The 25,072-nt window shown below is 38.5% G+C and overlaps 2 protein-coding genes across 3 annotated transcripts in view; one reads left to right on the top strand and one right to left on the bottom strand.

Annotated features, from left to right (window-relative positions):
- Positions 1–735: 735 nt before the first annotated feature.
- Positions 736–13,882, top strand: LOC114517558 (protein Wnt-1-like). 2 transcript variants are annotated; one of them, XM_028537330.1, is made up of 4 exons: positions 736–1,338; positions 1,700–1,947; positions 6,585–6,853; positions 12,840–13,882. In XM_028537330.1, the coding sequence occupies exons 1-4, from the start codon at positions 1,256–1,258 to the stop codon at positions 13,311–13,313; spliced, it is 1,074 nt and encodes a 357-aa protein (XP_028393131.1). In that variant the 5' UTR covers positions 736–1,255; the 3' UTR covers positions 13,314–13,882. The 2 variants fall into 2 exon arrangements, with proteins under 2 accessions (XP_028393131.1, XP_028393130.1); XM_028537329.1 differs by lacking the exon at positions 12,840–13,882 and adding an exon at positions 10,809–12,560 and having other exon boundaries at positions 738–1,338.
- Positions 13,883–15,155: 1,273 nt separating this feature from the next.
- Positions 15,156–25,072, bottom strand: part of LOC114517724 (protein Wnt-4-like) — a 34,877-nt gene continuing 24,960 nt past the window's right edge. Inside the window, exons 7-8 of the mRNA XM_028537535.1 lie at positions 22,857–23,164; positions 15,156–16,523 (exon numbers count right to left, since the gene is read on the bottom strand). Coding sequence (XP_028393336.1) covers positions 16,059–16,523; positions 22,857–23,164 — 773 coding nt within the window. The 3' untranslated portion in view covers positions 15,156–16,058. The remainder of the gene's footprint in view (positions 16,524–22,856; positions 23,165–25,072) is intronic.

Below are 25,072 nucleotides of genomic sequence, written 5' to 3' on the forward strand. Positions count from 1 at the left end.
ACAGACTGTTTGTGTCAGCAAATGTCCGTGCTAAATTCACTCGCATTTCTTCGCCATCTACCCCTGGTTAATTCGCGCCCTAATCGCCTTTCAACACCGTTTTAAACACCTTCGGATGGTAGATTGCCCGAAACAGGTGTCCACGGGAAATGTGGACGGGAAACTGCGCGATTTTATCTCACGTTTTTCGGCCCGATTTAAGCTAAACAAAAAATTGAAAGGGCATTTACTTAATTGGAACGGTTATCCGTTTGTTACAGCGTACTACGAACTTGGTAATTCTTTTTATATGTGCATGTCTGGAAGTCACCTTTTGAAGCTTTGAATTTTTATCGTTTTGACGACTTAAAAGAAACTAGTGTATATAACCAGGCTGTATATATCGAATCCTATAGTTATATACAGTCGATAGTATTATTATTATTCAAAGCGGTTTATACCACACATGTCTGAACTTATTTCGAAGGTGTAAATTATCGTGTAGATCATAGTTGGGCAATTTTTTTACATCAATAAGTTCGGCACATTGTTTACGAGGAAAGCAGGCGGAAAATGACGATCCCGCTCGATTTTCCCAGTTTGAAACAACCTGTTCGTGGTGAAGTGACGAAAATAGGCCAGTTTTAATGCCAATTAGAGCCGTAATCGATCACTAGAGCACTACCTTCGCGCACGGCAAAATGGACAGAAGTTGTATAGTAAGGAAACAATTAATTAGTCACGCACTGTGTAATCACTTTAATTTTGTCTTGTCATTTCATGCCGATCGCGAGAAACAATCGCCTTTGAAGCACGCTTTTTGGAGAGGGCAAACTTGGCGAATGGACAGCGCGATGTGTTAAAACGTTTTCGAAAACGCGATGATCCTAGCGCTCGCTCGAACGGCCAACAGCCAATTTTCGGGCGTGTTTATGTTTGCTGTATCGGTTACGGCAGCCATCTTCCCTTCCCGTTCCCGCGGAGTTCGAAGGGTCTTTAAACAATTACATGCAATTAACTAATCATAGGTTTTATTTATAATTATTTGACGTTACCCGTTACGCACTGCATGGGCACAATTAAAGAATGAGAATCGGTGAGTGTGCAAACAGTTCGCACTGAATATCTGCCCTGCCGTTTCCACATCTCGAAGGTGCCGAAAGACCTCGGTTTTTACAACAAACGAGTTGCTTTGGTGAGAAATTTTAACACAATACCAGAGCGAGAGAGCCGCTTTTCGACGGATCAAAGGTTTAAGAAAAATTAAAAAGGCGATATGACGGCACTTCTAAAAGCTTTAACGATCTTCCTTTTCGCTGCTACGCCGATCTTGATCGAAGCAACGGCCGGCGGATGGTGGTGAGTTAAATCTACATCAAATATTTGGATTGTTGTGTTTTCTTTTAATCAGCATGTTTGAGATTTGTTAAGATAACCGTTGAAGATAACGATTACGCCTTATCCAGTGAAAGCCCGCGAGGTGTTCCAGATGGTTTGAACGCGGTCAGTTATACCAGAGAGAGAAGATCAAAATGTTCAATAATTTCATTTCGCATTTTTCATTTGATGCGGTCTTGTGATAGTGGACGATTTAGTTCTGGCTTAGCTGGATAAGAAGGGTTCCATCCACTTTCCTATATAACCATATATAACACTGTGGTTGTACGCGCAGTTAAGTTGTCGCAAGGACTGTTCATCAAAATCTTTGTATTTCAAACAGGGTCGCAGTTTCTTTCGTTGCAAGCTCGACAGAGGACAGGCCTCAAGGCCCAGTGAATATCATCAGCTCTGCTTTATCGGAGGCGCAACAGAGAATCATCAGGAATCAACGTTCCCCTAATCTGGTTGAGACGATCGCAAGCGCGGCACAAATGGCGATCAATGAATGCCAACGACAGTTCAAGGATCGCAAATGGAATTGCTCTTCGACCAATCCGTACAACGTTTTTGGTCAGATTCTACAGAGAGGTAGGTAATAGACTTGGATATGTTTAGAAAACTTGTCGTCTTTCCTTTCTGAGTTTCTAAATGTTAAACCTGATGGGTGTCGGTCTGGTTTGCGTTGCGCGGCCGAAGGTTGCTTGTGTAGTAGTGAAGATTTTGCCTGGACTTAGATTAGTATAGATTAACAAACTATAAAAATATCTCTGCGCTAGGATCTTGCTCATATTTGCTTCCAGTTGTTGCACTCCGTGACAAATATGCAATATTCTTATTTTCATTCAACCTTTATCTAACCCGCGCGATCAAGTCCTTGCTGAGTAGTCACCAATGATTACTTTTAGTATATCGCCACCACAGAAACTATAAATGGTATACCTATCAGGTTAAATTGCTTATCTATCAGTCGATTGAACATAAAGTATTTAAGTATAGTTCGTTTTCCGCTTCGAGACCGCAGCAGCTTGACCAAAATCCCGACTTCATGAAACCTAGCTGTCAGCAATATTTGTGTTTGTATATCGTTTTTCTGAAGGAGCAATATTGTGCCTATCAAAATCAAGTGTTTATCAATCAGTCAAGAGGGTATTAGATTTTGAGTGTTTATAAGTGTAAATATAATCTCTGTATAAATCTATAATTGATTGGCTAATCAGGCTATGAGCCAAAAAGCGTCGTGTTAGGTATACACAAGCGGTTCATTTTATAAACGGATTATAGCATCATGGATCATGGCGAAAAGGTGTCGCTAACTTGTACACAGTCCATGGTAAAACTAATTGTATATCTTTTTATGATGAATGATATGGTTTTGAGCTGGAATTTCGTCTAGTAATATATGGGAACAGTTTGACTTCTAAACATTGCGAAGCTCACTGACATTAAACTATATATATAGCTGTAAGGTTATCCAACTAAATCTAGATTCAGTCTTCTATTTCGCCGATAAATAAGACAACTCGAAATGCTGGAATCCGAAAGCATGTATGTACGGTCAATATTTACAAACTTGAATAACTTCAAAGCATGTTTATGTTAATTAAATGGTTTGGTTACATTCAATAACGCCCCATGCAAACACACCAAGGCAACATGACATGTATGTGGTGTTGTGTGTAATCGCTGCGCTGTTGTCACAGGTCAAATATTATTTAAAAAACAACAACAAAAGCCTTCGTAAAACTCCTTCGACTTTCGTCAGTAATAGCTTCTGAATCTCCTTGTTTAGATTGGTTTGCCGCAAAACACACCCATGCACTATGTTTGCGCTGCGAATTTCTAAACCGGCATCCGTAAAATTCGTGACAAAGCAGATTTAAGTCGCCGAACTGTGTTTTGGTAAAATTATGGACGGATGACTTTGCGATGTGAGATAGCTTTAGGAGAACGTATCGCTCAAAAGGCGCTTGCAGATATACAGAATCTTGCATGTAGGTTTCACTTGAGCTATCACTTGAGCTATATGACGAATGATTTTTTGTAACATCAGACTAATATCGAATCGTATAGACAGTTGGTTCAGAACTTTCCAGTTTATCGAAACAATTGATTGTAACCGTTTACATTGTATATGTTTAGTTTTGGTTTCAGCCGTCTGAGCGGTCTACCCACGCATACCGATAAAATGATGTTGAAATAAGTTAATAAACTATGTAGTTCGTTATCCTTTCCTTACATCAAGCCTGACAAACCCTAAACTCGCGAAATATATTCGCTCGCGGTCAAATACAGTTTACTCAACTAAAAGACTACGAGCTATGGACAATGCATGGCTACTCTTAAAGTTATTTTTTATTCATATCAAAGTATGATTCGTATAATTTCGGGTCGATGCGAGGCTTTTCATACCGCGGAGTAAAACCTAATTTGTTGAAAAGACTGCTCGCAAACAAATTGTACGAGAACGACGAATAGGCAAATGCTTTGAAAGTTCGAATTCTTTCGAGAAAGACAATATTTTGTCTCTGGAAAGCACTATACCAAAAGTTACCGTCATTTGATACAAAACTTTCGGAGTTTGGATTGACAGAATGCGCCAGAAATTAGACGCCATTTTTCAACTCACACCCTAAATCGCTTATAAATTCAAAGTTGAACACAAGGCTAATAATATGTGTGCGCTGGTCGGGCACTGCTGATGTTGCGCTTATAAGTTGATATAAAATCTTAATATCCTATTCATTTACATATATACACATATATAGGCTATATGCTACATATTTCGCGGTTACAGAGAAACCAGAATGTTCACGACAGTCATCCAACGTCAAAAAACATAGAAAATGATGCCTTTTATTCAACGTTTCTGTCCACGTAGTCGTCATACAGCAGAAATGATTGGGTTTATTTACGCGGAAATCATCCCAATGATGACTAAATAAACTCGAAATGCCAAAAACAGATGCCTTAAACTTCATTCAAAGTTAGATATCCTTGTTTCGTGTTTTACCAAAATATTCAAGTACTAGAAATTTTGATTCAATTTAAAGTGGTGGTGTTATATTTTAAGTATTCACTTGGCTATATTCCCGACTTTGGAAAATCAAACTGAATCATGCATGCAATAATTCGATTAGGATACACTAAAATTTTACTCGCATGTAGCTATTTTATATCTTTTGCTGTAAACATTTCAAAATGACGGGATCTAATTTCTTATAACTCAAATGGAAGTAAAGACGAGCTCGAAATGAGGGTTTCGCGATGGCCTAACGCCGTATAAAAAAATTGCATTTACAGTCGACCACCCAGCAAATGAACAAATTAAACGTTGCGGGCCCCAAAGTGCTCTGTAATTGAGCGCCATTAGAGGACGTATACAGGGCTATTAGCTTTTCAAAAACCCGGTTAAGCAGTAATTCTTAAACAATGACGGCAAAGTAGCCGAGGGTCGCCTTCATATAAGTGAAGCACTTTTGTAGAAACCGCAGCAGCGGACGCGAAATTATGTGTGTAGAGGTCTAGAGTTTGGACTTCGAGGTACATGATCAAATTGATACATTGGCGCGATTTGTGTGTACTATAACTAATCCATACAAGAATTTATAGGTGAAGCTTATGTTTGAACACATATTCCCTTGAAATACCAAACGCAAACTGATCCAAATATCCCGGAAAGTGGCTAAAAGGCTTCATTTTTAGCATAGCACTTTTGTAACAGATAAACTGAGCGAATTAACAAAGGATATATCTTGTGAAAACGCGTTATTTGAATCTTTTTCTCCTATATGAAATCGTATTTAATCGAAACTTTATCGATCACAAATATTGTTCCCGCGGCTCTACTCGAAGCACACCATGATCAACAACCATAATTTATTATTCTAAGATGAATACGAATCGTTTCTAAAACAGTTTCAAATGTATTTAATCTTTCACGCAATGAAAATATTACTGAGCGACATATATAATCATTTAGATATCAAATAGTAGTTTGAGAATCGTGCGAAATTTCCTAAAATGGTCTCCATCCAGCAAAAACCCACTGATAGTTATCTTCATCAAGCGAAGTGCCGAAAAGTATATTAAAATAATTTAGATTCACATTATATTTTGTAACTCATAATGACAACTTGATAAATTATACTGTGTCACGGATAACTATCCTTTTCGAATAGATTTCCTGGTATTTCAAATCAAGCACTTTTATAATTGAACGCGTCCGCGCTTTAAGTTCCTGTTAGTGAAATCGGCACGAGCAGGCTATTCAAGGCCGTGATATGCGCGGCAAAGTTGCCTGTGCCCTTGCCAAATTTTAACAAAGCAATGTTACAGTTTAACGTTAAACAGCGTAGGCACCAACAGTGTTAAGATCAAAACACCTTGTACCGACCAGACACGGAATTTTAAGAATTTCAGAACTTGCACGCGGAATGTGAAATTCTGACCACATCATGCAAAATGATGTTGTTCAATTTGGCAAATTCGGTAGGTTTTCAAAGAAAATATAAACGCTATGTAAAAGCGATAGTTGGTGTACGGCTAAATGAAAAAAAGTTGCATGTTCTTCCAAAATATTAGACATTAAACCCCAAGCTGGAACGAGGTACTGTTGTGGATTTCCTATCGTTACTCGTTAACTTAGAAATTAAGCTTGTAAGAAGACCCAAGATTTTTCTAGACGCAAATTTATAATTAAAAAGAGCATAACGGGTTACAAACAGTCAACATTTAGCGCTTAAATTCGTATCAAGGCTTACTCTCTTGACAGACGGTTTTAGTAAATCGCTGTATGATGCAGTTCAAAGTGGCTTCCCTTTAAACCACGAAAAAAACGATCATGTATGTTGTAGCTACCTTGTGTTTTTAGCATTGGTTGATTTAAGTATTTATATTTACTTCCATTCATCGAATGGGTAATCAAAATTGCCTCAAATTCATGCGTGTCCAACTGGTTTAGATTTTTAGCAGTTCACGCACATGTAAGGCTGTCAATGTTTCCGTCATGAGTAAATCTTAACTTAGTTAGAGAATTTTCAAACATATCAGGCAAACAGCACAGCGTTAATTACACTTGTAACTGTGAAAAATAGACAGTGGTCCTTTCTGTTAAATCACAATTGCTTGATTTCATAATTCATAACCTAGTCTACCGGTGATTTTACCAATTTTCATTGCTAAAACACCGATTTTAACCACAATTCATTTATTTTCTTAACATATAGCATGTCGTGAGACCGCATTCGTCTACGCGATAACTGCGGCCGCGGTCAGTTACTCCATCTCTCGGGCATGCGCAGACCGTCAGCTTAGGTCCTGCACATGCGACAAATCGAACGAGGGCGTGGTCGACAAAGATGGATGGCAATGGGGAGGATGTGGAGACAACATTCGTTTCGCCGATAAATTCGCGAGAAGATTTCTCAACTCGGCGGAAATCCACAAAGACTTTCGCGCCAGAGTGAATATGCACAACAACGAGGCTGGAAAAGCGGTATGAAATAGATTTTCAATCATTTTCATGTCATGGATGTGATTCCTGCAGTTTAGTCTTGCAGACTTTTCTCAGTATACAGGATAAACCGAAGGATTAATTTCTAGGTCAATGGGCAGGGAAGTGGGGTGTCAAAACGTCCGCGGCAGTGGTATGAAGAGCAGGGGGCGAGGGTGGGGAGGAGTTGCAGGGTGTGACTTATGATGCATTTAGCAAATCCTTCTCGGTTCTTTGGCCTTTCGGCTACGTTTTGTAGAAACGTTTAATGAGACATATATAATGCATTACTGGCCAAGTCATATTGTAGTTGCCCGTCTTTGGTAGCTGAATGCGAAAGATAGTGGCGCCCCTAGAGCCCTTCGCTCCCTGCTCATGCACCTGTCCGCCATCCCTGACACACCCAGGCCGGGCAAAACTTGTGTTGTCAAGTTGAAACACTTTAAATCGTCTCCCATCCCGCGTTTAATCGGCAGAGAAATTATAATCACACAAGTATTATATGCTACTAAATGAAAACTCTTGACATAGTTCAAGGTGTATTCGTGGACTAACCATTAATAACGTTATACTAACCAACCCGTCCGAAGCATTTTGCAGTGAAAAGAGTTCTAGATATTTTTTCATGCAAACGAAATAGATTTTGCCACTATAAATAACCGCAGGAGCTTTTTAATTAACTTGGTATCGGCTGGCCGACTCTTTATAGAAAAAAATATATGTATATATATTGGGCAACGTGTTCGACAGGAAATCGGGCTCTTGAAATTGATCGTTGTTTAAGCATGCGGTGCTCTGTTTACAACAAAGCAGTGGTTCTGGGTGGCCGTGAGCGAATTTGCAACGTCAAAACCGCTCAAATATTGCGTCAATGCGACAAGGTTGACGAGAGCATTAGTGTCAGATATTGCATCAAGATTTAATCAATTTAACTGGTAATTCCTTAGAATTACTCCGGTTTAATTTTTCCGTATACAGGAAAGCCATTAAGTTATCTTAATTTCGTATTGTGTTCACTTAATACAACTGTTCCGTGGTATTTTCATTTATTTATCTTCATGTTAATTAACCACAAGTTTCGGGTGCCGACACACCAAAGTTTCAAAAACAAGTCACAAAACAGTTCTGATCAAATTCAGACACCAAAGTTAAGCGGGTCCATGCTTGCTCGCAACTTAAACACTTTAAACCTGAATGAACTTTTTCGAACTAATACGATATATGCTAAGTTATCATTCGAGATATAATCTTTTGCTAATTGATTGTTGATATGATTGGGCTGTCAAAGCCGGGTCTGATAAAACGTATCCGAAAGAAGCTGCTATTCATGATGGTGTAATGAATCGATTCTCGAATTTACGAGTCTATTTTCACCTTAGACAAATCTTGCGACCGACATGCACTGTCAAGAAGATTGTCATTCATTTAATAAACCACTTGAGCGTGTCGCTATTCATCGATTTTATCTCAAATCGCAAAGGTCTCGAGTCTACACGCAAACAATTCAGGGTAGTTATCCAATGACTTTCCATAACCGAAAACACGTGCTATAACATCCAACTATATAATGTACGTTACGATATTACACTCGGGGAGCAAACAAGCAGATTAAATCAGGCCTAGACAATGTTGTATCGCACCCCACGAACACGGTTGTATAAACAAGTTGCAACAAATTGTTAGGCTTCAACAAGTTTTAACAGCACTGTTGACAATCGTGTTCGTGGGGTGCAGCACAGCATCGTTCAGTCTTTTTTATCAATCGGGAACAACTTGTTCGCTTTTATTCGTGTATAAGCGCCGTACATTTTCTGGAGTCGTTTGTGTCCTGTCACCTCGGCTTCTTGGTCGTCAACAAATACTTTAATCAAGTCAACACTCGTTACTTCATCTTGTAGGAGTATTTTGTATGCGCGCGAATATGACCCTAAATCGCTTGGCCTGACCAACAAGACTTCCAACACACTAATAAACTCGTGCTTGAAAACGTTGCTCACCAATTTTGAAGTAAAATGCGATTTCTTGGTCGTCCTTTGGCAAAGTAGCACGCAATGAAACCATATTCCTACCAAAATGGATTAGGTCGAAAGAGTCGAACAACACGAACATTTTATTGACACTGCACATTCCATAAACAGTGGAAGCTCTAAGCCGGCTATTAGCATGTCCTAAAATTAAAGACGGAACGTTCCAGCGTTGGTTAGTGCTAATCATTTCAAACGCATACGACAAATGAAAATTCGGCTCGTTCTATTATACACTGCATGAAAATCTCGCGGCACTTCGGACGTGTGAATTACCACACTCGGCGAGATTTCTATGTAGGTGCGTCAAAGGTCTTTCGAAAACGTTTTCTCGAAGATTTTTGTTCTACAATATCAATATTTAATTGCTTAAAACATTTCTTCTTCAAATCTTTACACTGAAATAAAAACACCTTTTATAAAGATGGCATTTACTCGAAAATATATAGGATCTGCTGAACCCGATAAGGATATACGTGGCCAAAACATCAGTGACCAGTTTTATAAAACTATTTAACAACACGTTGCATAGTTAAATCCTAGTTAAGTCAGAAATACACAACTCTGATTGGCCAATTCTTCCCTTAACTACAGTTAAAAGATAGCCTAACTAGCCCTTTATACAACTGGCGCAAGTTCAACTAACTATAAAACTATACTTTTCATGATCCAAGTATTAATGTTTATCTGAAATGATATTAAAAGCGCAGCAAGCAACACCCATGCAATCAAGCCTTGATTTGAAGGAAAGGAAATAATTTCAAAGAAATAATATTTCACTAGTTAAATACATGAAGCATGCAGTCGGCTGCAATGATATACGGGACCAATGATATACGAGTCCGGCACAGCGCCATTACACGCAACAGAATATTAGCCAAATCAAATAAAATCAGCCGAAAACAAGCGGATGGCGAGATAAGAATGAAAATTAAAGTCGTCGATTTTTTTATTTTATATAATTTGTCTCTCAGGTTTTTGTCTATTAAAAGGTCAGTATTATGAGTTATTTTTACTGTGTAATTAGATCTGCTCAACTCACTTTGTGAACAAGGATCGCGGAGCCTGTTTAAAAGTGGACGGGGGTGGTTATCATGAATTTTATCCGATAATCTTTCTGTGCGAGAAAAAAGTGGGAGTCTTCTTCCCCCCTCGCACCCCTTTCCTACGCCCCCCCGGTCTTGGCAGTCTATAGTCAAACTGCAGCTATCAATTTCACAATGTTTTATGTTTCAATGCAGTCTATTATTTTGAAATGGAGTATAACTGAACATATTCGATCTTAGTGAACATATTCGGGACTGAAGAGGCTACCCCTCCCATACAGTTACAGGAAACAGTTGAAAAGTTGTGTGATTGTTAGAACCGACATCAATAATTGCGGCTGGTCAAAAATAGAGATAATAAATAAAATAAATTAGGTCCTATAAAATTTTGTACATAGATTTTTATCATAATCAAACACTTATGTTTCCGCTTTTTTTACTTTTTGCTGTGTTCGAGCCATAAAATAGTCCTCGAGCGCTGCTAAAGTACGAAATGGTCGAGCTTTTAGGCTACGCGTTTCACGGTTAATCTAAAGTAGCCATGACCTAAGGGAGTGGGTATACGTACTTATGAATACTAATTTAGCACTAATATAATCATAACACTATGAAACAATTCAGTCTTTGGGCGAGCGTGAAAATGCTTCCCTTAATCAACTCCTTAGCAACAGGGTAGCAACGGTGAGGAAACAAATACTGGACATATAATCCTGAGTTATTCGTCAATTTCACCAGCTTTTTAAATAATAAAAGCGAAAGATTCTTCTAACCGTTAAGGTTCTTTGTCACGTTAGACGAAGAAGAAATCGTGAAAATGCTGTTGCTAAAGACTTGGTTAATCGCGGTACAATGTCATGATCTGATGTGAAATTTCAATTACTTTCATAGGCCGTAAAAAACAACATGGTTCGTCGTTGCACCTGTCACGGTATTTCCCAAACGTGTACAGTTAAAACATGTCGAAAAACCATTCCGGACTTTGAAACTGTGGGGAGGATCTTAAAGAGAAAGTTTGACGGTGCAACGCGAGTCGAGTTAAAGCAAAACAGTTCTGGGAAAAAGATTACATTCACGCCTGTGAACAAGGAACACGCATCGCCCACAAAGAGTGACCTTGTCTACTACGAAGATTCGCCCAACTTTTGTTCCAAGAATTCGAAAGTTGGCTCGCTGGGAACTGTGGGACGGGAGTGCAATCGCACTTCACAGGGCACAGACGGTTGCGACTTGCTTTGCTGCGGTCGGGGATATCGCAGCGAGTGGAAGACACTCCTCAAGCCGTGCAATTGTAAATATTTTATTAAATCCTGGAAGGTGAAATGCGAATCATGCAAGGAAATTAAGAGTGTTTATCTGTGCTTGTAGCATAGACACGTGGACAGTAAAATATATCACGTGGGCACAACAAGGACGGATGTGAGAATCCGGGGGGCATGATGGACCCCGCTGTAATTTAGAGCAATCGTTAATATTTAGATGCTTTAGGTTAAATAGCCAATTTGTAATTATAAGTTATTCTATGTATCTTAATTGTATTATAGCGTTTAAATAGAGCACTGATTGTTAGGGCTCTTCCTTTCTATAAATTTTAACAACGGGCAACTGGATACTTGGATAGCGTGTCTGATCACATCAATGAGCCAATTTCGAATAGGGTTATGAAGCGAATACACTTTCCTACGTAGACTTAACATGACAATTGTAAAAACGAGTTTAACGTATTTAACAGCATTGAGGACCTTGATGCAAGCGACGTTTCCAACAAGAAAACGCTGCTTGCTTTATCTCTACGTTTGCCGCGGCCTGATTAAAGTGGTTTTGCGTAAATTCGAATCATTTAGAAAAGATCGACCTATATAAGTCGCTGATTATTGACCACCAAAATTTCAGAAGTGACATTTAAGAAGGAATGGTTTCATGAATTCAGTCATACGTCATCTAACGGTCTTACAAAGAGATTTCTGTTCTGATCGTGGGCTCGCTCATTTACGCATATCAGATGCACTATCCAGTTCGCCTTTCGCCTGGACCCAAGCTTTGTTTACTGGACTGCTTTGCAGACTTAATTACGTTGACATGCGCGGATGTTAGCATTGTTTACGCGCCTCAATAGATGTATAGATGTATACCTAGCCAGAAAGATTCAATCAGTTAAGTTAAATCAAAATAATATACCAGGTTTCGTTATCAATAAAAGTATTTACGTGAAATATTTCTTGTGCGTCAATATAGTTTGTTTTCATTTTGACTGAAAAAGCAACGGTGAACTCTAAAAGAACTTGGACGATTGCCTGACCGCCTTCGTCCTTTTTTATTGCTTTTTGACTACGATGTTTACAAAAGCGTATACCAAAATTTCCCATGTTTTGCGTAAATTGTCGATTACAATTTAAAATATCGACCAATAGGTAGCTGATTATTTTGGCGACCAAGACTTCAGAACAGACACTTACAAGGCATGGTATATTCTCATTTGGAAACGGTTATCCTAAAAACCTGATTGCTTCATTTTATTCTCCCTTCTGCGCTGCATGCATAAATGACCTTAGATATCCAGTCACGGGTGCAGTGGTATTTCGGGTATTCAAAACGAGCCGGAATTAAAAATATTAACCAATCTTTGAGAAGATTTACTCAACTCGGAGCCGTAAAGGCTATTGCGCAGGTCAGAACGAAAATAAGTGAGTGAGCATCATTGGAATCACAATGATCACAATAGAACTCCTTGAAGCAACTGCCAGGCCTTAGCAGTCGCTTGTAAAAAAAGGTAGTTCACCTCAGGTGCAATTTGTAAAAGGTTTGGCCAATTAGGGCCATGTATTTTAGGTTAAACCACAATTTAACAATCAAAGTGTAGTTTATTAACAGATTTATGCAAAGAGCACTAAAAATGTAACCGCTTTTTGCGATTCCCTTTAGGCTGTGAAAAACAACATGCTTCGCCAGTGTAAATGCCATGGTCTTTCCCAAGCCTGCACGGTCAAAACATGCTGGAATAAAATCCCGGACTTCAAAGTCATCGGAAGAGTTTTGAAGCGAAAATTCGACGGCGCATCGCAGGTGGAACTGGAGCAGAATAGCCCGGGACGCAAGATAACATTCACCCCAGTCAACGAAGACCACAAAGCGCCGACGAGGGCCGATCTAATATACTACGAGGAGTCACCGGACTTTTGCAGCAAGAACTCAAAAGTTGGCTCGCTAGGCACTGTGGGACGGGAGTGTAACCGCACCTCATTGGGCACTAATGGTTGTGATTTGCTATGTTGTGGACGGGGTTATCGGAGCGAGTGGAAGGCTGTCGAAAAGCCGTGCAAATGTAGATTTGAATGGTGCTGTAAGGTGAATTGTCAGACTTGCAAGGAAACGAAGAATGTGCATTTGTGCTTATAAAGCGATGTAAAGTATTACAGAGTATATCGCGCGGGCGGGATTGAAGACGGGCGCTAAGAATCGGGCAGGAAAACCCGCAAAGAAATAAAGTAAACTTAGATGCCAAATACTATATAACGAATCTATTTATGTAATAAGTTATTCTATATATATAAATATATGCTATGATAGTACGATTAATATTAGTTCTAGCATAGAGATAATTTAAAAGGTGATGACGGTTATCCACTGACCTGAATGAATGCTGTCGCAGATTCTATTAGACGTGCGCGGCAGAAGACTCTTGGGTCAGCGCCAAAATTTCCGGTTATATCCAGTGACATCTTAGAATAAAGGATTAGCATTTAGTGCGGTAGTTTACTACAATAGAATAGAACTGCGTAAAACCTGTATTTATAAAAAATCTATGTGCGTGGAGTTTGTGAGTTTGAGAGTTCACTAAATCTAAAGAAACTGGAACAATATGATTTGGTATAATGATTCCATTTTTCAGAAAATAGCTTAGATATAGCTATGGGATAGCTTCTGTTTGTATAGGGTCTAGATCAATCTTGAAGTTGCACGATATAATATTTACTCCAGAAAGGTGCAGCATTTCGCTTAAGGGCTTGGCAATCTGAATCAATTCGAAATCTCTGAAGCTTTTTCATGGGTATACGGTTAAAATATATACAGCTAGTGTGTTCTAACACCAGTGTCTAAAAGCCAAAGATAGTGACTCAAATTCCGTTTGCTCTCTGCAATGTCAGATTAATATTATGATTTCCTATTTCATATCTCTGATAATGGTTAATAATTTAAAGAAATGACAGCCAAGAAAACTTTTCTTCCAGATCCAGTCTTCTTGTAATTTGGATGTGAACCAGTGATTAGATTTTCGGATCGAAACTTCATAAACATCAATTCTTGCAGAGTTTTTGCAGTGCATATTTTAGAATAAATTGAGGGGGCGTTGTTATAGGTAAAGAGAACAAGGTTTCCACAACTTGTTTGCATTCGACTGCCCTCATACGGGGATAGCAATGACAAAAAAGAGAAACAAAGAACTTTTGAAAATATTGCATAATATATCCTATTAAGACAGATCCCTCCCTCCCTTGTTGTTGTCAATGGACGACTTGCGCTTTAGACTAATTTCTTACCTCGGCGACGAAAAGGACATTTTCTCAAAGAGCTTACTAAAATTAGTAAAACTGCCAAGTTTGGCTGCGAATTGTGTAACTAAAAGTGTGTAATAATCAGTTACACATTTCCGCACGTAATACAAAGTATACAAAATTTGCCAACTTCGCGTGGCTATATTTTCCGTATGTTACAAAATTTCGCAGCCAAACTTTGCAATTGCACTAATTTAAGTAAGATCTTTCTAGCTGTGATGATTTATTTTGTTCCAGTTACTTCGATCAAAAATTAGTCTAAAGCGCGAGTCGTCCATTGCATTGTGGAAACCCTGAAAGGCTGAAAGAGAATGGAACTAAATGGTGAGCATTTCGGAGCAGTGGCATAGCCAGCCTGACGATTTAGTCATGCTATGGATATTATCATTATTCATTTCTTCTGAAATTCATTGTTTTCACAATCAATAAACACCAAAATATTAGCATAGCATGATTAAATTATCGGGCTAGCTACGCCACTGCTTCGGAGTCGTAAAAAATAGGGGTAAGTAACATAATCTGGATCCGTGAAATCAATTACTAAGCTTTATGAAATTGGCAATAGCCTGATTTTCAAAGGTCTTTTTGATTAGATTGTCTATGTAGTTTGAAAAACCGGCACCTAGAAAAATTGTCGCAGAATATTCGAATATCCTTAATATATCTATTTAATTTATTACCAAGATATTTTATATCGATTCAAACGTATTTCATATATATATAGAGATATGTATATACTATTTACAATTTCAGAATATCAGCTTACTGCCAAGGCGTGGTTACACAGTTGCAATGGTCAATCATATTTTAGCTACGGAACGGTGGTTCAAAATAAAGTAAGTTTTCTAAAATAGTAAATTAAAACACAAGTACATTAGGCAGTATTAGAAAAATGCGATCATCTGCTATCTTGTTAAAACACAAAACTAAAATCGAAATTAATATCATCTTCTCTTTTAAAAAGCGACCTGTTAGGCTGACCGCATAAATAGCGGGCTCGATAATTATTACTCGCGTATTGAGCCCGTGATAAAATATTTTACTGTACAGCGGTTATTTTTTCTACTCGCGCCACAGTAATGGGAGACGATCACTACTGTGTCGGGGTACCGTAGATTTTAACTGCCATGCTATCAATGATATATTTCGTGCACGCCTACATAATATTATAACAGAACCATCAAAATATTCCGTTTGCAATAATCTAAATCAAAACTAAGCTAAACAGCGAGAATGCCAGCACTAAAAAGAGCTTTAATGATTAACTACAGGTTCATATAATAGGTTAGTTTTCGCGAAAGTTATATAAAATTTGACATTAAACTGAATGAGATTTTCAAAGTTAGTCCATTGCAATAAAAATGCTTTCAGCTATATGTTGGCTCATATTCTTCAAAAACGTTTAAAACTACACTTAATACTCGAGACTCTGGAACTCTGGCTTTAAGCCTGCGCTTGCAATATTCACACAACGACAGAGAGGTTTGGTTCACCTCAACTTTTTCACGAATAAAATATTCACTCGAGCGCGAAGCGGTTAAATCCGAGGCAGCTCCGATGGTGTATATACACAGAGGACCGTATAGTTCTATAGACACGTGTTTACAGTTTTCCCCTTTCGACATGTCTTGCATTTTACCTTGCAACACCAGCGGAACCTGCAGTTACAGGACGTTTTGATGTATTCAACACTTGTTTTGTAGCCTCGATCACAGCACATGATATCACAGCCGTCGGTGCCCATCGAAGTCGCGTTGCAGTAGCGCCCTTTCGTCCCAAGCGAGCCAACGGACGGATCTGGGTTGCAAAACGTTGGCGATTCACTTGTGTAGACAAGATCCTCTTGTGTCGGAGGCTTCATGGATTTGTCGTAGACTTGAAAAGACTTGCCTTTGTTGCCGAAGGAGACTTTTGAGGCAGAGTCGAAGCGTTCTTTCAGAGCTGCTCCTACAAGGCTGAAGGATTGCGGTAGTAAGAGCCAGCAGGCCTTTTGTGTGCAAGCTTGACTGTAGCCAAAACATTTGCACGTCTTCTTCATCATTTTCCGTAAAACCTAAAGGTACAAAGAGAAATTTCATCAGCAAAGAGAAGGGGGTTCTCAAAGGTAAATATTACCATTGCGAATGGGTAACGATTGGCTTTATTCAACCCCAACCCGTTATTCGAAAGGCGTTTATAGCTTAAACGGTGGATAAGACAAAGTTTAAAATACTCTCATTCATCTTGTGAAAGACTGAACCTTGGTCGTATGCATTAAATACCTACTTCCATTGAAAACTAAACTATTTATATCAAAATGTTTCGGCTCAGCTGTTTAATAAATAGATAATTGTGTTTTTCATTTTTAACTTATCCGTATAGTTTAACCAAAACACATTTCAAACAACCAACTGCTAATATAGAACAGATAATAGTTTAGCTTGAGGTTCTAAAAACTCATATTTAGATGTTAGACTTATAGTGTTATCTATTGTAGGGGGCCCTATCCTAACCATGTAAGGGGCGTTGGCTCAAATGTCAAAAGTTACGTATTGCTGGGTAAACAAAGCAAATAATCGTAGTCAAATTTGAAGTTCATCAGCTATGTTCTTTAGTCACCGCCTGTCTGGGTATCATCCTGTAATAACACTGGTATATTAAGACTGACCTCATAACAAGAGTCTAAAGTCTGCATTCCACTATTGCATTTTTCAGACGCGAGAAATATTCAAAGTACTAAATATTCTGTATTTATAATGTTGCTGTTCAAAAACTGAACTCGATTCGCATTTTTTTCGTGTGTATACGCGGCAATGGAATTAAAGAAAGTTAATTAATATTTTTTTAAGTGCGTATTTCTCCAAGGTCACGTCCGAAATAACTGGGCGTTGCAGTCAAGGTTAAGAATAACCCATACTAAGTAATAAACGATTTTCCATACGTTGAAATTTAATCTACAACGCATATGGGAAATGACATGACTAAAAAGCGATGAAAATACTTCAAGTAAAAGGGAGGCTCTCACTGAAAACCTCAAACGTATTGTCTTTAGTATTCTAGTGCCCATCAATACAGATTGAAAACTGAAATTAATTAATTTGAATGCTCTCAAACGAGACTTCTCCATTTCACTAAAGGTCCAGTAAGGTCAAGCTTCCTATACATTGATACTACATGAAACCTAAACTAGTACCACACTTCAACGAAACATCTGGTTTAAAAAATCTTCTTACAGTGAGAGCCGGCCCACCCGTGTAGGGAAGTAAGAAAACTTGAACATGAACAAAATTCAAAATTGATCGACTATTTTCATCAGTGTAAACTATTTTTTTTTGTACTGAACAGCGCTTTCTTTATCATTTTTATACACGAATGAGGTGTCACATATTTATACCTTGGCCTATAGGTCGTTACCTGTGTATAGCTGAAATATCTTTAAGTAAACTTAAATCAATCTTATTTTACCGTTACCGGAAAGTTTTAATTGCCACTAGTAATTGTTATCGATAGTGGGTCTTTGTTTTTCGTGCGACAAAGTTTACGGATGTATAAATGCAGATGGAATCAATTATACGTTAGTCACGCATGCAGTGAAGTGTTAACTGACCGACTGTCCTTCCTACCAGTTTACGAAACAAGGATTTTCAACCTTAACCTTGGACATAGCATGTTGAAAGTATATTAAAACGGCGGCAGGAAATTATGAAGAGTTTAAATGTTTATTCAAATTAGATTTTAAGGACTGCACTGAAATACCGGAAGAAGTCTGGTCAAATTGTTTGCAAAAGGAAAATGAAGAGAAAATGATAAAAACATATGAAGGAAAGTATAAAAATTAGGCAAATAAGTAAACACAGGTAGTTATAAGGTCTGTGATTAGAGTATCGTTTATATAGAGATAATAAATAACTCCAGAGGGGGTACCTAGAACACAATCTAAGAGCGTGGTACTAAGAAGCAAATTCAGTTCCCGGATGCGAAATCCCCACCCACAATGCATGGGTGGGACAGCAAACACATCAACATAAATACGCAATCAAGGCGCAAAACGTAAGCGCTGTTTTCCACTTGGCAGAATTTTGCGCGCGGAGATGAATTTTTCATCGTCTTGCGCGCTTCCATGCAGAACAAATGTGAAAAAGACAAAGAAAAATTCCGCTCCGCGCGCAAAATTTCGCCTAGTGAAAAACAGGCTTGATGAAAGTCTTCATTTTAGGTTTTTCACTTTAAATATTTTTAGATTTTGAGATTATGCAAGACAGTTTGTCTTTTCGTTATGATTATAAATTGCAAGGATAAGTGGCAGCACGAGATATATGCCCTTATAATATATCAAGACAAGAGCCTCTGTTGACAAGGTATTCTCGTGTACAAAAGACGATGAAATTTATAGTAAACTATAAATCTTACTTAGGAACCCACAAGTGGGTTTTCGTGTTTTTTTAGACCCTTCAGTCATCATAATTTGCAAGGAAGTCATGATGGTTCGCGTTAGAAGAAATATTTGAGAGCATAAAGAATAAAAAACCTAAAATATATTTTCTTATTTAATTGAACTTTCGGGAGTCCACTTTTAAGTTTTCAAAAGCAATGACCCTTCCAATGTTATTTACAATCTCAAAGGTGCCGAGAATGGCTAATTCGCCATAATAAAAAATTGAGCAACTGTCAATCTTCGAAAATTTTCTAGCGAGATGCCGTTGTCAATATTTCCGTCAGTGCATTTGTTGACAGTTTTTGCCATCAATACTCAAGGTAACTCAAGGTAAACGACTGCACTACCTTCCAGACGCAAAGCTTGCCAAAAGCTTAGCCCACAAAATTGTGATAACTTATCGATGACCTTGAAAATTTCTATCGCAACCGATTTAACTGCCGAGGGGCAAAATAATACAGCCTACCCTCCGACCTAGGTAGTGCATGGAGGTGTCTGTTCTCGCTATGGCATCAGTACACACACATTTCCCTTAGCCTGACAATGCATCGGATAATTTAGAGTGCACAATTCATGCGTGCCTGCAAGGCTTAATTTTGCTGTCAAATGAGCCGAAAATATCATCGTTCTCAACTATGGTCTATTTTTTCCACGTCTGAGGCGATGTATCAGGTCAGGCAATATATCAAATTTAAACCCTGGGTGCTGTTTGTCAACGAATTGACATGGCATTCGCAGGCCAGATAACCATATTATTCCAAGAATTCACTTGAGATTACGGAAAAGATTAATGATTTCGAAGCTTAATCTCATTAATTGATTAGTTCTATCCCAGCGTCATTCACGCCCATAAATGTCGACCGAATTACTCTGGGAAATATTCAATGATTAGTTGAAGTGGGTGAGAAAAGATAGAGCAAATATGGCCGATGTTTTCCCAAAGATTATTTACATTGGTAATTGTATGAAAGAATTCAGAAAATCAGGTAATTCTAGAAAAATGGTCGATCAACGAGCCAGATGTTTTAATAACAAAAACATAGACAGATTTTATAACAAAAACATAGAAAGTGCTGGTCGATTCTAGCGCAGCCAATAGGAAACAGGCCATTCCTTACACAAGCCCACTGTCTGTCAGCAAAAAAGCTTTATGTCTAGGAATGTGTTTCCTTTATGCGTCGAAGTGAAAGCTCTATGGAAACTTTACGAGCAAGTAATTTAAGCTATAATTGCTGTTATTTGATTTGAACTTCTTTACTTATGATTTGCACCAATTCAATCACGAAGCACGAGCTGCCATATTTTGAACAGAATATAAATAACACAGGTAGTTGCACAAGCCTGCATCTTATAAGCTATGATCTACCTTACGTAGTTACGAAGTATGATTCGGTCACATCCTGCATGAATCGCAGCAGGTTTATTGCCTAACTGTAAAAGCTCTGAACTTAAAGTCAACTTTTTTTCAGACTAGAAATTTAACACCACAGCGTGAGCATATAGCACGAGAATATAACTGTCAAGTGTTGTTGCGAAATAACCAAAGAGCTATTTTAACGCTATATCATGAACTTTCCTGATGAAGGCCCTTAGCATAGCCATAGGTCGAAACGTCAAGAGGGTTTTTGTCCAATACAGGTAGTGCAATACAATATTTGACATGGGATGTTGCGAAATGCTGGGCCTAAAATATGAAAGCATCGCACTCCAAATTTTCGCAAATTCTGATTATCTTATAGTTAGTTTAAAACCACTTCTTGTTGAAAATAATTGCGTTTATCGAAGTCAAAACAATTTTGTGAACCGTTCGCAGGCTATACACAGTTGAATGCACTTTCTTTACTTTCTTAACTTCTGTTTCAGAGCTCTCAACTGCAACCATCTGGAACGAATTTCTCAAATACAAAGCAATAAAGTCGCTTCGCGCGAAAAATATCGCTAGTGGAAAACCGGCTTTACTTGTTCTTTTACTTGTTCGGTTACTTGGGGATTTTTGTCGGCCATTTGCTTAGTTCTATCCAGGGTCTATCCTCATTGAGTGAATTATGTGCACAGTTGACTACACGTTTGACGAAATAAAGTAATGTACTATATGTAGTACATCGTCTAGTATACTATGCTCAAAAGCATACACCAGGAGATGAACATCATCGTCAAAAATCGCGTGTGTGGACAAAGCTTATGCTTTTTTCGGTTTGCAAGTGCACGGTGTTGGATGTCGTGGAAACTGACGAGCCAATATCTGGAACTATCTATTAACGTTAACTTGCAATTTCCTAATTAAGAGGTATCAACTACAGGCTGTTTGCCAGAGCAGCTGCAAAAAAAAATACAGGAAAAAAACCTAATCATCAAATATCCGGGGAGATTCAGTTAGAACACATCCCTACAACATACAGATGTATCTTGCACGAGATGCGAAAATCTTCTCTTTACTGATTTTCCCCAGATATTAACTTCAAGATTACTGAGATTTCTAGTTATTTTTTTGTTCTCGACTTACTACACGAAGATATTTTTTTATGGATATGCCAATTACTATATAGATAAAACTCGCTCATAAAATGTGTTTTTCAAGATAAGATGTTTGTTAATCCAGAAAATCATGTTGTTTTCGATACATAAGCTGAATAATTTCATGCGGACTCTTCCGTAAACAGGCGTAAACTTAGCCAAATGGTGATAAGCCATGTTTGAATGAGCCAAAAATTCGTACCTTTCACGATACCCGTGTTCAATTAACCTGAAGAAACGATATCATGTCCGGTTTCGCAATTTTAAAAAACCACCAATTTTTTTATGCAGCTTAAAAGCAAATATGGGTCATGCACTTGTTTCATCGTCTGGCCATGGTTTCAGCTTAATCCAGCAACAAATATTTCAGGAATGGCTGAAATACACTCAACTGTTTGTATGCCATGCGGCGAATTTGCGAATGATTTTTAAAATATGCATGTTAAATAGCTATTTGGCGTAGAATCAGGCACTACTGAATCGTTGGTTTAGTCGAGGTCTCTTTCGTTTTAGTTTAGTTCAGCAAGTGTTTTTATTGTATAGAGTTAGCTCAGTTTACTTGTCAAATATGCGTGCAGAAATATCTATCAAGTTGGTTTGGTTCAGTTTTTTCTTTAGTTAGTTCAAAAACGTTATCCAAGAGAATTATAGATTAGCTTAAGGTTTTTACGTCATCACAGCGTTAAGCTCAGTTCAGTTTAGTAGCAGTAGTTTACTAGTTTACACATCACTTGTCTAGCGGAGGCATCTAGTGTAATTAAGGTGGCTCCCTACAGTTGCTCGAAATTTTTAGATCCATATTTTAAACAAGGATATTCAGTATCTAAACGTTTGACTAAAGACTAAAATTTTATATACCTTTCTGGCAACTATTCAGAACTTGTGCTTGGCAGTCGTTGCTATAGCAACAGAGACGTTTCAAAATGGCCGCTAAAAAGCATTTAATCAAGCATTGAAAAAAATTCTGTCTAGTGCGATTTTTTCTATTGCAAACTAACGTCATTTCAGCCCTTTAAAAAAATCGCACTTGACAGAATTTTTTTTCAAACTTTACTATCGATAAAGCAACTATAGTGTAAAATTTTGATGAAAAAAAAATTGGGGGTCACCGAACTCGCTTGCGATAAAAACTCAATTATATAGATGCTTTTAGCGGCCATTTTGAAACGTCTCTGTTGCTATAGCAACGACTGCCAGGCACAACTTCTAAATAGATTTCGGCTCTAGGTATGTTACCATTTCGGCTCTAGATATGTTTTGAGATATCGGTCCTACTACTATAAGACAGATCCAGTAGGCAGGTGCCTGCCCCTGGGGAAGTAGTACGATGCGGAGGGGCAGTCCGGTCTGGAGAAGGGATGCTATGTTTTCCTTTGTAATAAAATTAGATGAACGATGCTCATGCGTCGGCGGAATTACTAAACATTCACACTGAGGCAAACCCAAGATATATCTCACCTTACGTCCAGCTTCGAAATTCCATCGTATGAGTAAAGTCCTTGCGTCTACAATTGCGGTCTTATCTGTAAACGCGATTTGCGATATCTCTTCTCCAAAATTAATATTCCTGTCGCACACCCCCCTGTCGGCGAATCTTTGCGCAATTTGCCTGCTGGCTATTTTCCTCGATGCTGTTGTCATTCCTTGCCGATACTTGAAAGCGTCGCAACCGCATAGATCCAAATCACCGAGCGAGCATGCGCGTGTGACGACATAGGTAACCCCTGCAGCATGGATCGCAGAAAAGAACGCCGACTCGCGGAAATCTGAAAGAAACAAAGACCATTAACCGAACTGCTGTCTCAAAATATAGTAAAGCGCATAGCGATTTTCAGTGCGATTTTCGTCTTTTGGCAGATACAAATGTGTAAATATTCGATCTTTTGAGACTGATGCGGTTCTTAACGTCTAGGGAATGAGATTTTCGTCAAAAATCACGCGTTTCCTGTGTCAGACAAAGATTTTAGTCGAGATGGCTTTTATCTTGGCTGTCTTGGGTAAACAATTTGAATTTTCTAGAGCCATCTATTAGAGCAGAAATTCACTTAGTTTAGTATGATCCTGGCTGGATTTCCCGGAGAAACAGATTAAAAACTTCACCCAATTTTCGCTGAGTCAGTGCTCGGAAGAGATAATTCAACTCGCCCATATCAGAGCGGAACAATATATTGTATAACCGCACGACTGTTGAATTGTTATGTTAGTACAAGAGCGTGCGTAAACATTGCTAAACACACAAACTTCGCAACAAGGGAAAATATAGTTTCAGATGATAATTGTTCAAGGCGACACGAGAATAAACACGAGTGTTTTTGTGTGTGTGCTTATGATTTAGAGATATGGTGCATATTTACCCTTCGTCTTAATTTGGCGCAAGCAAAGGTTGATATAAGATACGGAGTTTTGACGGCCACTCAAAGCCGTCATTGTGATATTTGACAAACGCCTATTTGTCCTACGCGTTCGCTGCCGCCTACATCGAAAGTCGAAGTGATTCTTTCCGAAGGCTGCTCTGTTTAGAAGTATGGAGTACCCGGCAAAACCTGCGGTAGCCAAATATATCAGCTAGACTGACTTCAATCGCGTGAGACTAAGCAGAAATTATTTTAAGACAACAAGCGTAATAAAGGTTTAGACACAGGTGAGAGGAATGAATGACTCAATGGTCATTATAGTGGGGGAGGGTTATTGCGAGGACAGGATACTTTTTATTAACATACTGTTATTTAATAATAAATAATTTGCTGGTAAATGCTGCGAGGTTTTTTCGATTATTTTGCTTTACAGGGTTCCTTTATGATCGATGAGTGGCTTTTGTTTAAGATGATATTATCACGCAGCTTTAATCCCACACCGCTGGGGCTAATATTGTATAGCACTCTGCTAGAGCATTCTGTGATGATTAAAGTGCAACTGTGAACTATGTTTCATGCGATGGGTATAATCGTTCAACCTCGAATGCCGTAGAAATGCATTCCTTTTAGGCTATGCTCCATATCAGAACACTAATTGTGATGTTCGAAGCATTAATTGACTTAACAGCTTACATCAACTTTCATTACCGGCTTCCTAAAGTTATCGACCACCCGTTCCTAATTAGAAAGCTAATTGCAATTAGTCAAACTTGCTTGCTTCGGCTTTATCAACTTCACAGCTCGTAATTAGTTCGTTGCGCGTATGCAGTATAAGCTTTACGGGACGCCAGATGGTGGCCAAATCTGTTGAAAAGATTTTCGGAATGGCAAAATTAAAATACACCTCGAAATTTCGATCCCCATTAATTTGCGATCACTGTTGTCAACCTCACTACGGTCGGTAAGGCATCTGGTGCTTCAGCGAAGCTTCCATTGCACGCAAATGTCTGTGCCGTCCGTTGATCGAAATTTTTCGCATGCTTCTCAGACCGTTTAGACAGAAAGCGTCAAAATCTGATGGGATTAGACCAAGTAGATAATGTTCTTCGTGTATACAAGATTGCATGGCTAAACTATTCTCGTAAAGTGGCCACAAAACGCGTGAAAAATTCGGTGTTTTGGCCTTGTGCGGAAATCTGGAGTATTTGCATGCGGACTCGCGTTTTCAGTGCGACGTGAAAAGGTTTAAAGGATCGAGGGGTTAAGTGGATTTACACATTTACAGACTAATCTTCGCGAGCTAACGAATAATTCCCCTAA

This window comes from Dendronephthya gigantea, unplaced genomic scaffold, assembly GCF_004324835.1.
Source record: "Dendronephthya gigantea isolate DGI-Jeju-01 unplaced genomic scaffold, DenGig_1.0 000009F, whole genome shotgun sequence".
Lineage (NCBI taxonomy): Eukaryota > Metazoa > Cnidaria > Anthozoa > Malacalcyonacea > Nephtheidae > Dendronephthya > Dendronephthya gigantea.

What these genes read in the sequence shown, in the direction of transcription:
- LOC114517558 (XM_028537329.1), top strand. Translation starts at nt 1,256, where the DNA reads ATGACGGCACTTCTAAAAGCTTTAACGATCTTCCTTTTCGCTGCTACG. An exon ending in GCAACGGCCGGCGGATGGTG is followed by an intron (nt 1,339 to 1,699) that starts GTGAGTTAAATC and finishes TATTTCAAACAG; the next exon opens with GGTCGCAGTTTCTTTCGTTG. An exon ending in ACAACGAGGCTGGAAAAGCG is followed by an intron (nt 6,854 to 10,808) that starts GTATGAAATAGA and finishes TTACTTTCATAG; the next exon opens with GCCGTAAAAAACAACATGGT.